General features: G+C 40.3%; 1 protein-coding gene across 1 annotated transcript in view; it reads left to right on the forward strand.

The window, feature by feature from the left end:
* The window catches only part of LOC134436090 (asialoglycoprotein receptor 1-like), a 15,699-nt gene extending 2,459 nt beyond the window's left edge, over window positions 1-13,240 (forward strand). Inside the window, exons 2-7 of the mRNA XM_063185117.1 lie at window positions 5,358-5,420; window positions 6,662-6,724; window positions 8,022-8,084; window positions 11,237-11,361; window positions 12,698-12,798; window positions 13,056-13,240. Of these exons, the coding sequence (XP_063041187.1) occupies window positions 5,358-5,420; window positions 6,662-6,724; window positions 8,022-8,084; window positions 11,237-11,361; window positions 12,698-12,798; window positions 13,056-13,206 (566 nt within the window). The 3' untranslated portion in view covers window positions 13,207-13,240. The remainder of the gene's footprint in view (window positions 1-5,357; window positions 5,421-6,661; window positions 6,725-8,021; window positions 8,085-11,236; window positions 11,362-12,697; window positions 12,799-13,055) is intronic.
* The last annotated feature ends 1,764 nt before the right edge of the window (window positions 13,241-15,004 follow it).

Below are 15,004 nucleotides of genomic sequence, written 5' to 3' on the forward strand. Positions count from 1 at the left end.
AGAGGCAGAAATAGCAGGAAGGCAGAGGAAGAAGAGATAGATAGAGATTGTAGACCAAAGAAGCATTGGACATCTGCCTAGATGGTTGTTATTGACCTGCCTCACCTGGAGTTTTTATTTCAAGAATGACAGCTGTTAGGGCTTGTCATCATATTTGGCTCCATTGTCACAGAAGAACCCCTTTACTAAAGGCGGTGTATATCAGAGTGTTATTGAGCTTTGCTTGTGAACATTTTAAAGTCAAAAATTAGTTTTGAAAGTCTCTGCTTTAATCTGATGAGATTCAATTGCACCTGCTTTGATGCGTGCATTCTGCTTCTGTCAGGTGAAGAAAGGGATAGGCCTTAAACCTTTGTAACATGGTTTCCACAATTAAACTTGGTGGTGGAAGCATCATTCTGTGGCAGCCTCAGCCAAAGGAAACCTTGTTTGGGTGTACGGCACCATAAAAACAAAAGATTATGATGGAATGTGGAAGGTGACCATACAAAAATATGCTCATAGAGGAAGCTAAGATCTTCACTGGATCTTTCAATAAGATAATAACCCAAAACTTACATCAAAAATAGTTCAAATGTTCTTCAAGGATACTAAAGCCATGGTCATGGAGTGGTTCAGACCTCAATCTTTTAGATAGTCTTAGAGGAGTGCTAAAAATGAACGTCCATCCTCAACTTCCATGCAATTTGGACCAGCTTCACTATTTGCAATGACGAAATGGGCCATAATCCCATAATGTGCCAACATAGTTAACAACTAATCAAAGTGCCGGGTGTCAATTTTGGTTTATAAATGGCACAGTATTGACTATTAATTATAATTTTGTCCGTGTCATTTTTATCATTCTTTGTTTAAACTCATTGTAAAAATGGAAAAGTCCAAATTCAACTTATTGGATACTATCTCCATGGTGTATTAGTTTCCAGAATAACATAGATTTATTAATAATGTTCATCCTCACTGAGAAATCAAGACAAATGTCTAATTTCAGGAGGGGGGATAGAAATATCGTCCTCAACTGTATTTTGTGGCCATCTATATTGTGTGGTTATGTACAGTACATTTTGTGGTCATCTATATTTTGTGGTTATCTACATTTTGTGGTTATCTATATTTTGTGGTTATCTACATTTTGTGGTTATCTATATTTTGTGGTTATCTACATTTTGTAGTTATCTATATTTTGTGGTTATCTACATTTTATGGTTATCTATATTTTGTGGTTTTCTATATTTTGTGTGATTTTCTGTATTTTATGGTTATCTTCAGTATATTTTGTGGTTATCTACATTTTGTGGTTATCTACATTGTGTGCCTATACAGACAGACTGAAGCATGACCTGACGGAGGAGAAAAGCAGTCTGGAGAGAAAGCTATCTGAACTGGGTGAGTAAGAGGAGAGGAGAGGAGTGTAGAGGAGAGGAGAGGAAAGGAGAGAAAGCTATCTGAACTGGGTGAGTAAGAGGATTTCAACATGCAGTTGCAGCATGCAAGACAACTGTAACGTAGACTGAATAGCACATTGCACTTTGGTACTGAATACTGCACTTTACTGTGTTTACGTTATATTCAGGGGACCTAGAGAAGGTAGGGTCAGTTTTTAAGGTGGCTGCCTTCAATACAGGCCTAAAGTGCGGGGGGAAATCCTGGTTTGTGTTCATAGTTCGGCCCTCGGAGGACTTTTGAGGCCCTCGGATGAGTTTGAAGTGGCCCCTTGAATGAAAAAGGTTCCCCACCCCTGCTGTAATGAGTACTTTGATGCCATGGTGCCAAACAAGCGATGTCATGGTCATGGAGAGCGATATTCAACAAGAAAAATAAATATTGAATTCTTGTAAAGTGAAGCGGATTTTAAAAGAGAATTTCAACATGCATTTGTAACGCTATCCTTGACTTGCCAGGATCATACTGCAAATATCCAAGTATCAGTATTGTAATTGAGTAGCTTTTATGAGTACTTTGTAATTTTCAAGTAGCTTTTAAAATTAAAGTAAAGTAAAAGTAATTAATTACACTTGAACTTGAGTACATTTTGACTCAAGTACTTTACTCAATTACACTGGAACCTGGCCTGAGTCTGCCACTGGAATCTGCCAGTAATGAAAGATTATGCATAGCATTTCCACTTGTCTCAATGTATAGGATGATGTGATCCCCGGACCACACTTTGAGAATCACTGATGTATAGGATGATGCCATGGTGAATGAATAAGGCGAAGGACAGCACTCGTGGGCGAAAAATCGAGAGAGTGCTGTCCTTCGTTTTATTCAGTCATTTATGCTTTTGTGGGATTCAGCACCCAGTTAAGAACTGTTAAATTAGCCTATTTAGGCGATAGTGTGAGCGCGTCTTCTCCACTTTTGATGATGCCATCATGGTGCCAAGCAAGTGCCAAGCAAGCGATGTCATGGAGGGCGATATTCAAGAAAAATAAATATTGAATTCTCGAGAGGAAAGCTTATTAAAAGTAACTAAGTACTTTTACTTAAGCTAAATTTTAATTTTATTTGTGAAGTAAGCTACGTGTTACTTTTACTTGAGTAGAGTTTAGATAGGTACTTTTACTTTCACCTGGGTAGACTTTGAGTGCGTTTTAATATGTGTCCTTGCCTCCTCCACTTGCGCTTGTCTCCTCGTCCTGCCTCCTGGCCCCTCCTCCGTGGAGAAAACGATAAAGTTTCCCAGCTGTCAGCCTAGCCACAACAACTTTTGAGGGACTGTTTTTCATTCACCATCCCAATTGCAAATGAGAAAAAGACTCTACAATTGAGCTTTTGCAAGATATTGAAATATAATGCTGTTGTCAGTGATGTCATCATGACGAGAAGCAAGTGGAGGAGGCAAGTGGAGGAGGCAAGGTTGCATATTGCAATGCACACTTTAAGCAAAGTAAAGATACTATTAAGGAGTAAAGGAGGGTGAAAGTAAGCAAAGTAAAGATACTTTTACTTGAGTTCCATTGTTCTGTACTCTTTCCACCTCGGTAAATAATATCATACTGCAAATACCATCATATTTTTAAACGGTTGTGTACGCGTTGCATTGTACAGTGTGCACGTGCTGCAAGGTCTAGAAGAGGTGTAGTGCAGTCATTCTAAAACTGTGGGCCTCGAATGGTATGGGCCCTGAAATCATCCTGTAAAAACAAACATAATATTCATGTGTGTGTTACTGTTGACCATTTATTTTAATTGTATTGTTTTTTGGGCCAGTGATGATGGGCCCCGGACATTTGTGATCATTTCAAGTGGGGGCCCCAAGTTGAAAAAAGCTGAACTGGCCATCTAGCATAGCGGGCATTTCCCTGTTGGCCCCATGCCCCCGTTGGCCCCTATTTAATACATTTAATAATTTAATTATTTTAAAAATTAAAAAAAAATATATATGTGTAAAAATTAAATGACATTTCTGAAAATAGGGGCCCAGGAGGGTGCAGGGCCCCCCAGTGAGTCAGTTCTGTGACGCTAATCATGAGGGCCGGGGCCCCTTTAAGCCAAAAGTGCCGGGCCCTATTTCTCCCCCATGAGGGGCCCCTTTAAGCCAAAAGTGCCCGGGCCCTATTTCTCCCCCATGAGGGGCCCCTTTAAGCCAAGAGTGCCCGGGCCCTATTTCTCCCCCATGAGGGGCCCCTTTAAGCCAAGAGTGCCCGGGCCCTATTTCTCCCCCATGAGGGGCCCCTTTAAGCCAAAAGTGCCGGGCCCTATTTCTCCCCCATGAGGGGCCCCTTTAAGCCAAAAGTGCCCGGGCCAGCCCTGGAACCCCTGTTCTTGTTTACACAGAAACATGAGCAGAATCCACTGTTTCACATATCTTACACCTCCGTGATATATTTTTCCCAGTCCTGGGGAAAGCTGTCCATGGAACACAAGGCAGAGACCCTTAAACCCTTAGCGCAGAGCCTATGTTATAACCTTACTGTCACCAAAATTGTAATGTCTATGTCTTAATCTGTTACTTAACCCCTTAGCGCAGAGCCTATGTTATAACCTTACTGTCACCAAAATTGTAATGGTTATGTCTTAATCTGTTACTTAAGGCTCTCGACACTGTCATAGCAATGTTGTTATAATGTAGTTGAGTATTTTCAGCAAGTAGTGAACAGTTCCGCCGGCGACCCAATTTGTCCATGCACACCACGGCTTCCAACCCAATACATACTCAACATAAAAAACACCCAGAAGCACTAAATTCTGCCCTATTTGAACTAAATCTCATTGGTTTGTATGGTTGTACATCTGCAGGAACATCCACCCGAAATGCTTTTTTTTTACCTGCCGATCACCAACCAATGCAGTCCAATGTGACAGGAATCATCCCAATTTGGCAACCCTGACCAAGAGAATATAATCACCTCGTCCAATGAGGTTATGTTTTCGGTCGCATTGGTTTGTCTGTCTGTTTGTCTATCTGTCTGTCTGTCTGTCAGCAGGATAACTCAAAAAGTTCTGAACGGATTTGGACCACATGGGCCCTTTGATTAAACCATTTTAGCCTGATGACTCGTAAATGGTGTTTGACCTTTGGTGCCTGCAGCGACATATACGCTGCATTCAGACTCTTGAGATTTTAACTTTTTCAATAAAAATGTAGGTATGTTGCAGCTGAATGAACACATTCTAATGCAAGATGAGGGTCTTAGGGATAACATGCAATAATCATTTTTCATGTGCATCAGAGGCTGAGATATTCAGGATATACTGTATAGGCTGAGGGCAACTCTCCCAACCACTTAGGCCAGGGATGTGAAACTCAGGCCCGGGGGCCAAATTTGGCCCGCTGAGTCATTTTATTTGGCCCGCAAGATCATTTCAAATGTGCATTACAGTTGGCCCCCTTACACATTAATGTATTTTAATACGACTTGAACATGACATTTTGGCCGTCACATGCTCATAATGAACAGGCGAGAAGTCGAACTCTGCATTCCGACTATGGTTACTCATTTGAACTGCAATATCTGCTGGGATTTACTGTTTAGAGATGTAGCCTAAACTCGGGATCCGCCCACATCGCATGCACAATTTCAGTACTTTTTGAGTATTGAGTTCGGCCCGCGACTCTGTCCCAGATTTAGATTTTGGCCCTCTGTGAATTTGAGTTTGACACCCCTGGCTTAGGCATTCAGCCGGCCTGTTTAGATGCGTCCTAGCATCTCTATTAGAGCATGTGCGTCCATCCGTCCGTCTGTCTGTCTGTCCTTCTGAAACGCAGTCTTGAAATTGTCATTCCCTCCTGTGTCCACAAGGCGGGAGTGTATAGACGGCCGCATCTTTGTCCGCCTCTCGGACTTGGTTGCACGTGCTTTAGGCAGCAATGGGCTACAGCACTCCATAAACCTGTTCATTTCTGTCAACAGATGGTATTAAGAGAAACTTGACAGGAGAGAAAGAGAGACTGCAAGCAAGCATTACTGAGTTGGGTAAGTTAAACAAGAAAGCAAGAGCAAAGAGCTTTGTATTTCATATGTTCTTTTCCTTAAAGGTGAACTGTGTAATATTTTTGCAGTTTCTTTCCAGAATTCATGCTGTCCAGTCATTTATATGAATACTTGATTCATTTATATTACCTTTTTCCATGAATAATACCACCACCATCAAATTTTAACTACTCATTATGACTGGGAACATTGCACTTTTCATACATGAAAAAGGGAGTTATCTCCATGGTCTGCCACAAGGGTGCGGGGTACACCGGTGAGTCAGTTCTTCGTCGCTAATTATGAGGGGCCCCTTTAACCCATTGTGCTGGAGCGACATATACGCTGCATTTAAGTTTTTCATAATTGAGCTGTTATTGAAGATGTGGGTATGTTAGAGCTGAATGAACACTATACTAGTGCAAAATGAAGGTTCTAGATTTTAAATGTAACATATTTCATGTTTGTATGTGCTTCGGAGGCTGAGATAGTTAGGATTTAATAGGCAGGTGCCCCCCTTTGCCAAAAAGGGCTTAGGACGAAATGGATAAAGCAAAAAAGTGCCCAGGCCCTATTTCTCCCACATACCAGCCCTGGTCGAGTCTGACAAGCCACTATTACGTAACATACAGCGCAACGCAGCATGAAACAGACATGCTGAAGCACATTTTAGCACTTTATGGAGATCAGACTGTGCTTGTTTTACCGTATTTAAAGTGCATATTTAAAGTGTACTTGAAATTAGATGTTTGTAATTAAGTTGCTCTCAAAGACACTACACTTTACCAACCATAATTAAAGTGGACTTGGAAGATGTTTGGATAACGTGTATAGAGGAATATGCTAATAGTGTTCTAGTAGTGAACTTACCAAAAGTGGGTTTTTTTGTTGTTTTTTTAAGTAAATCACTTTAACACATTACTTCTATACAGTGTGGTCAAGTCTGACAAGCCACTATTATTAACATATAGTGCAGCATGAAAAAGATCCATAATACGTTATTTCGGTGAGAGGAACTAAAGTAATGCAAAAGTAAATACAGTAATATTATAGTGTAAGGGATTTTTTTCAAAGGACATTAACCTGTAATCAGTGATGCATTACTGTTTTAGAGTAACTTGAGAAACAGACAGGCTGAAACGCATTAGTACTTAATGGAGTTCAGTGTGTGCTTGTTTCTGTTGATTACTAGTAGGAGTTCAGAGTGTGCTTGTTACTGCTGATTTGTCTGTTTTCCATTTCAGACCAGAGAAATAAGAAATTGACAGAAGAGAAGACTGAGATCCAGAGGACGCTCTCGGACATGAGTAGGTATTTTTGGATGCTTAGTAGTTACATTACGTAATGACATATACTACAGGTAATGGGTATTTTTGGATGCCTAGTAGTTACATTATGTAATTACAATACATATACTACAGGTAATGGGTATTTTTGGATGCCTAGTAGTTACATTATAGCCTAGGCGAATAGCCGACTGTTGACTCCGTCAATCAGTCTGGCAAAAGCCATGAGGAATCCGTCTCCGTGGACGATGGGAGATGGTCTGATCTTACTCTATCATTTAAATTAATTGAAGTTCCAAACTCAAATTAAAACCCATATTGTGCATTATTAGCATGCCTGTTACGTTATAGTGTCGCAAAAGCATACAAATAACAAAACGAAAGTGTGAATATAGTTTCCTTAACCAATCAGTAACGGAGCTCGCGGGTGAGTTCTACGTCACCACTCTCACCTGTTTGTTGATTGGCGAAACACTGAGAGAACCGAGCTCGAGGCTTTTGCCAGACGATGTGCGGAGCCAAAATCTTTGGGTGGAGTACAGAGGATGGCGTCACGAGGCTAGTTACATTACGCAATTACATATACTACAGTTATTGGGTATTTTGGATGCCTAGTAGGCCTAATTACATTACACATAGGCCTACACAGGGCCATAACGAGACATTTTCAAATACAGAGGTCAAATACTGCGTGCTGGGCTGCATACTGTACATTTAGAATGCCTCAAACTCTTCAGTCACACTCTAAAGTTCGTTTTCATTAGTGTGTCTTGAGGATAAATGGGGGTGGTGTATACAGTACAGACTGAATTTATCATTGCTGATCATAGATCAATTTTACATTTCTGAGGGGAAAAAAACGGAGGACATGACCTCTGAGTCCTCAATGGTAGTTACAGCCATGCACATACATGATTACATGCCTAAAGTTAATTAGGGCCCGACCACCGAAGTGCAAGGGCCTTCGCCCTCTCGGTGCGAAGCCCTATTGTTTTTTCGAAAGATTAGTGTTATTCTTATCATTATTATATTTTGGTACATGTAATTACAGCACCTTGCATGAATATGTATATCTAGGCCTATTGCTTTGGATACTTTGGATACTCTCTGACAGAGTAGCCCCTTAATGTGCGCCGTACCTCCAGTGGCACGCTGTAATAGTCTTTGAAATGTAACTACCATAGCACTACAATACTATGACACAACACAGGCCCTTTAGTGATGCACCACGACTTGGTCATTACCATACTAGTAACAACAAATGTATAAAGCCGCGTCTTAAGGGGTTAATATGAATTAATATGATTTGTGAAAACAGAGATCCGTCTCCATAATCTCACCGAGGTCAATGCCTGGAACAACAAGAAGCTGGACAAACTAGGTAAGTAGAGCTTTTACATCATGTAGACTATTCATAATATGTGAAAGTGAAAGAAAGCCCACCTGGGAAACTACAACTCCCATTGTCATTGTGACATAGCACTCCACAGCACAGATGTGTTCACTGCACACTGCACACAACGAAATTGCATTTATGCCTCACCCATGCAATGTAATTGTAAGGTAATGTAATGTAGTGTAATGTGATTTAATTGTAATATAATGTACTGTTATAAAATATAGTGTAATGTAATGCCATGTAATTGTAATGTATTGTAATGTAATATGACTGCAGGGTGGAGTTCATTTGGCTCCAGTTGGTATTGGATCTCCATAATGTAATGTAATGTAGTGTAATGTAGTGTAGTGTAGTGAAATGTAGTGTAGTGTAGTGAAATGTAGTGTAGTGTAATGTAATGTAGTGTAATGTGTAATTGTAATGTAATGTAATGTAGTGTACTGTAATGTAATGTAGTGCAATATAATGTAATGTAATGTAGTGTAATGAAATGTAGTGTAATGTAATGTAATGTAGTGTAGTGTAATGTAATGTAATGTAATGTAGTGCAATATAATGTAATGTAATATAGTGTAATGTAGTGTAGTGTAATGTAATGTAATGATATTGCAGGGTGGAGTTTGTTTGGCTCCAGTTTGTATTGGATCTCCATAATGTAGTGTAGTGTAGTGTAGTGTAGTGTAGTGTAACCTAATGTAATGTAATGTGTAGTGTAATGTAATGTAATGTAGTGTAATGTAATGTAATGTAATGTAGTGTAGTGTAGTGTAATGTAATGTAGTGTAATGTAGTGTAATGTAATGTAGTGTAGTGTAGTGTAATATGTAATTGTAATTGTAATGTAATATAATGTAATTGCAGGGTGGTGCTCGTTTGGGTATTGGATCTCCATAATGTAGTGTAGTGTAATGTAGTGTAATGTAATATAATGTAATGTAGAGTAATGTAGTGTAGTGCAGTGTAATGTAGTGTAGTGTAGTGTAATATGTAATTGTAATTGTAATGTGTTATAAAATGTAATGTAATGTAATGTAATGTGTTGTTGGTTTGGCTCCAGCTGGTATTGGATCTCCATAATGTAGTGTATTGTAATGTAATGTAATGTAATGTAATGTAATGTAATGTTGTGTAATGTAATGTAATGTAATGTAATGTAATGTAATGTAATGTAATGTAATGTAATGTAATGTAACTGTAGGGTGGTGTTGGTTTGGCTCCAGCTGGTATTGGATCTCCATAATGTAGTGTAATGTAATGTAATGTAATTGTAATTGTAATGTAATGTATGTAATGTAAGGTAATGTAATGTAATGTAAGGTAGTGTAGTGTAATGTAATGTAATGTAATGTAATGTAAGGTAATGTAATGTAATGTATTGCAGGGTGGTGCTCGTTTGGCTCCAGCTGGTATTGGATCTCTATAATGTACTGTAATGTAATGTAAAGTAGTGTAATGTATTGTAATGTAATGTAATGTAATGTAATTGTAGGGTGGTGTTCGTTTTGGCTCTAGTTGGTATTGGATCTCCATAGTGTAATGTAATGTAATGTAATGTAGTGTAGTGTAGTGTAATGTAGTGTAATTGTAATATAATTGCAATGTAATGTAGTGTAGTGTAGTGTAATTGTAATATAATGTAATGTAACTTGGTGTTCGTTTGGCTCCAGCTGGTATTGGATCTCCATAATGTAGTGTAATGTAATGTAATGTAATGTAGTGTAGTGTAGTGTAATGTAATGTAATGTAATGTAGTGTAATGTAATGTAATATAATGTAATGTAATGGTAGGGTGGTGTTCGTTTGGCTCCAGCTGGTATTGGATCTCCATAATGTAATGTAGTGTAGTGTAATATCAATATAATATGTAATGTAATGTAATTGCAGGCTGGTGTTGGTTTGGCTCCAGCTGGTATTGGATCTCCATAATGTAGTGTAATGTAATGTAGTGTAGTGTAATGTAGTGTAATGTAATGTAATGTAATGTAATGTAATGTAACTGTAGGGTGGTGTTCGTTTGGCTCCAGCTGGTATTGGATCTCCATAATGTAATGTAATGTAATGTAATGTAATGTAGTGTAGTGTAGTGTAGTGTAATGTAATGTAATATAATGTAATGTAATGTAATGTAATGTAATTGCAGGGTGGTGTTGGTTTGGCTCCAGCTGGTATTGGATCTCCATAATGTAATGTAGTGTAATGTAATGTAATTGTAATGTAGTGTAGTGTAATGTAGTGTAATGTAATGTAATGTAATTGTAATATAATGTAATGGTAGGGTGGTGTTCGTTTGACTCCAGTTGGTATTGGATCTCCATAATGTAGTGTAATGTAATGTAACTGTAGGGTGGTGTTCGTTTGGCTCCAGCTGGTATTGGATCTCCATAATGTAGTGTGTAATGTAATGTAATGTAATGTAATGTAATTGCAGGGTGGTGCTCGTTTGGCTCCAGCTGGTATTGGATCTCCATAATGTAATGTAGTGTAGTGTAGTGTAATATAATATGACTGTAGGGTGGTGTTGGTTTGGCTCCAGCTGGTATTGGATCTCCATAATGTAGTGTAGTGTAATGTAGTGTAATGTAATGTAGTGTAATGTAATGTAATGTATCTGCAGGCTGGTGTTGGTTTGGCTCCAGCTGGTATTGGATCTCCATAATGTAGTGTGGTGTGGTGTAGTGTAATGTAGTGTAATGTAATGTAATATATTGTAGGGTGGTGTTGGTTTGGCTCCAGCTGGTATTGGATCTCCATAATGTAGTGTAATGTAATGTAATGTAATGTAATGTAATGTAACTGTAGGGTGGTGTTGGTTTGGCTCCAGCTGGTATTGGATCTCCATAATGTAGTGTAATGTAATGTAATGTAATGTAATGTAATGTAATGTAATGTAACTGTAGGGTGGTGTTGGTTTGGCTCCAGCTGGTATTGGATCTCCATAATGTAATGTAATGTAATGTAATGTAATGTAATGTAATGTAATGTAACTTGGTGTTCGTTTGGCTCCAGCTGGTATTGGATCTCCATAATGTAGTGTAATATATTGCAGGGTGGTGTTCGTTTGGCTCCAGCTGGTATTGGATCTCCATAATGTAGTGTAATGTAATGTAATATAATGTAATGTAATGTAATTGCAGGGTGGTGTTCGTTTGGCTCCAGCTGGTATTGGATCTCCAGCGATAAGAGGAACTGGAGCGAGAGCAGAGCTGACTGTCAGGAGAGAGGAGGAGACCTGGTCACTATCAACAGCAGAGGAGAACAAGTCAGTCACACACACACACACACACACACACACACACACACACACACACACACACACACACACACCTCTATCTGTCAGGAGAGAGGAGGAGACCTGGTCACCATCAACAGCAGAGGAGAACAAGTCAGTACACACACACACACACACACACACACACACACACACACACACACACACACACACACACACACACACACACACACACACACACACACACACACACACACACACACACACCCCTCTCTCTGCCAGGAGAGACGGGGAGACCTTGTCATCATCAACAGCAGAGGAGAGCAAGTCAGTACACACACACACACACACACACACACACACACACCTCTCTCGTATATGAGGAGGAGACCTGGTCACCATCAACAGCAGAGGAGAGCAAGTCAGTAGACACACACACACACACACACACACACACACACACACACACACCTCTATCTGCCAGGAGAGAGGAGGAGACCTGGTCACCATCAACAGCAGAGGAGAGCAAGTCAGTCACACACACACACACACACACACACACACACACACACTCACACACACACACACACACACACACACACACACCACACACACACACACACACACACACACACACACACACACACACACACACACACACACACACACACACCTCTATCTGCCAGGAGAGAGGAGGAGACCTGGTCACCATCAACAGCAGAGGAGAGCACAGCAGAGGAGACACACACACACACACACACACACCTCTATCTGCCAGGAGAGAGGAGGAGACCTGGTCACCATCAACAGCAGGGGAGAGCACAGCAGAGGAGACACACACACACACACACACACCTCTCATATATGAGGAGGAGATCTGGTCGTCATCAACAGCAGAGGAGAGCAAGTTGGTAGATGGCATACCCCTCTTTCTCTTCCCCCTGCCCTGCCCCCTTTCTCTCTCACCTGTTCTCTCTCTCTCTCTCTCTCTCTCTCTCTCTCTCTCTCTCTCTCTCCCTCCTCTCATCCCTCTCTCTCCCTCCTCTCATCCCTCTCTCTCTCCCTCCTCTCTCTCCCTCCTCTCATCCCTCTCTCTCTCCCTCCTCTCATCCCTCTCTCTCTCCCTCCTCTCATCCCTCTCTCTCCCTCCTCTCATCCCTCTCTCTCTCTCCCTCCTCTCATCCCTCTCTCTCTCCCTCCTCTCCCTCCTCTCTCTCTCTCCCTCTTCTCATCTCTCTCTCTCTCCCTCCTCTCATCCCTCTCTCTCCCTCCTCTCTCTCCCTCCTCTCATCCCTCTCTCTCTCCCTCCTCTCATCCCTCTCTCTCTCCCTCCTCTCATCCCTCTCTCTCTCCCTCCTCTCCTCAGTTGTTCCTGGCCGGTAAGGCTCTGAGGGCCTGGATTGGTCTGACTGACATGGAGGAGGAGGGCACTTGGAAATGGGTGGATGGCACCAACTTAACCAAAGCGTAAGGACAATGCAAAACACAAAACAGAACAATAAACTGCACACTCTACCACACTGTCTGACATGAGGTATTGGTTTTGATTGGCTGTCTGACAGGAAGTATTGGTTTTGATTGGCTGTCTGACATGAAGTATTGGTTTTGATTGGCTGTCTGACAGGAAGTATTGGTTTTGATTGGCTGCCTGACAGGAAGTATTGGTTTTGATTGGCTGTCTGACATGAAGCATTGGTTTTGATTGGTCGTCTGCGTTGCTCTAGGTACTGGAACCCAGGCCAGCCCAACGACTACCGAGAGACTCCGGATGGGGAGGGCCAGAACTGTGCTCTGATCTGGGACAGAACCAACCCCATGAAGACCTGGAACGACGAGGCATGCTCGAAAAGCGCGCGCTGGATATGTGAGGTGTAGATGCAACCAGGGTGCGATTTGTTGAAAAACCAGAAGGGGGGGATATGTTTCAGATTTTAAGCAGTATCAATGGAATTTCATGAAACTGTGATTTAAATTACATAGAAAAAGTGGCAATATCAAAACCCGAAGGGACAATGCCCCCCATCCGCCCCTACAAATCGCACCCTGGATGCAACATATGGTGATAACAATGTCTTATGGTCAATGTTTTATTTTTTTTAACTATTTTTTTATATTATTGTTATTATTTTACATTTTGTTTGAGTGGGTGTGGGTGTGGGTGTGTGTGGGTGGGGTGGGGAATGCAGGGGACATGCCATATGAATGATGCAAAAGTCATTGCCTGTCCCTGTTTAAAATAGCCAAGAGTGTATGTTCTGTATGTTGTGTGTTGAAATGGTAATATTGCTTTAAAAGCCTTATGAATAGGAAACAGAAATATAGAAAAACACCTTACACATGTCAGACTGGATACTCTGAACTCTGGGTTTTTCTAGCAGGTCTACAACTGTTTTAAACCAGACTTCCCCAGCTCTCTCCTAACACTTGCTTGAGAAACAAATTTATTTTTTTCATATGTCTTGTGGCGCTACCCTGTGGTAAAGCTTGGGACAGCAGAAAGACCAAGCATGCAGAAGGCCTTGCGCAGTCTCTTAACATTTCAAAGGATTTCTGGGGATTATTGCAGGAGTGTTGTCCTTTACATGGCTTTGTGAAGTTAGAAATGACGAACATTGATATGTGTTACATTTTATGATTTACCATCCATCCCTATAATGTTATGTTCCTGTGTAACAATAACTGTTAATGTATAATGTATATTTTTTATCTTAGGTTCCCACATCTTTTCTTTTGCTGTTGTGGCCCTTTTGTCCCCTTATACCTATCAAGCCCACTTAAATTGCCATACTTTTTGATTAATTTCCCCATCAGTTTTATTTTCCTCATCATTTTCTTTTATTCTTTTTATAATTATTTTTATTATTATTTTCTTTTCTTTTATCTTTTACAGTGTTTTGAGACCATGTTGTATAGTGATACTGCACTTTAAACAATAAATATTATTATTATTGTTATAATTATTACTATTATTATTATTATTACTATTATTATTATTATTATTATTATTATTATTATTATTATTATTATCATCATTATTATTATTATCATTATTATTATTATTATTATAACCTTGTAATAGAAATCAAGTTACTGGCAGGGGCGTATTAAGGGCATTTTCACACCTGGTCCCCTGTAAATGATCCAAACTCAGTCCTCTTTAATTGGACCAAAAGGTGAACCGACAGCAAAAGGACTCAGTTCTGTTTTTGTTCATATTGTGAGTGTACTACGAAAAGAACCGGCGTCTCTCTCTGGTCCCCTTAGACTTCTATGGTGTGTCGGTCCTCTTTTTGATCACACCAGGTCCTGTAGAACTCTCTTCAAGTGATTATACCTAGTCGCAAGTGTAACTTGTCTGGACTCGACTCATAAGCGAACCGTACTGAAAACACCATCAGATTCAATGGCGCCCCTAGGTTGCTGTAGGCCCCCACTGAAGACAAATTCTGCAATAAAATTGGGTAGACGGTGTCAAAACCCCAAAACAGGAATGAGTTATTAGATTGAAAATACTGAAAGTCAACAGCAGACAAATGTTTCAGTTCTGCATCTTTTTTTGGAGGAGAAAACTAACGCACACCAAAAGCTTTGAGGTGCAGGTAACGGGTACTAGTTCACTTCAGTGGGGAAGATACTGCTCACTATTGTCCATCATGCTGAATTTTATCAAACA

Source organism: Engraulis encrasicolus, chromosome 20, assembly GCF_034702125.1.
Source record: "Engraulis encrasicolus isolate BLACKSEA-1 chromosome 20, IST_EnEncr_1.0, whole genome shotgun sequence".
Lineage (NCBI taxonomy): Eukaryota > Metazoa > Chordata > Actinopteri > Clupeiformes > Engraulidae > Engraulis > Engraulis encrasicolus.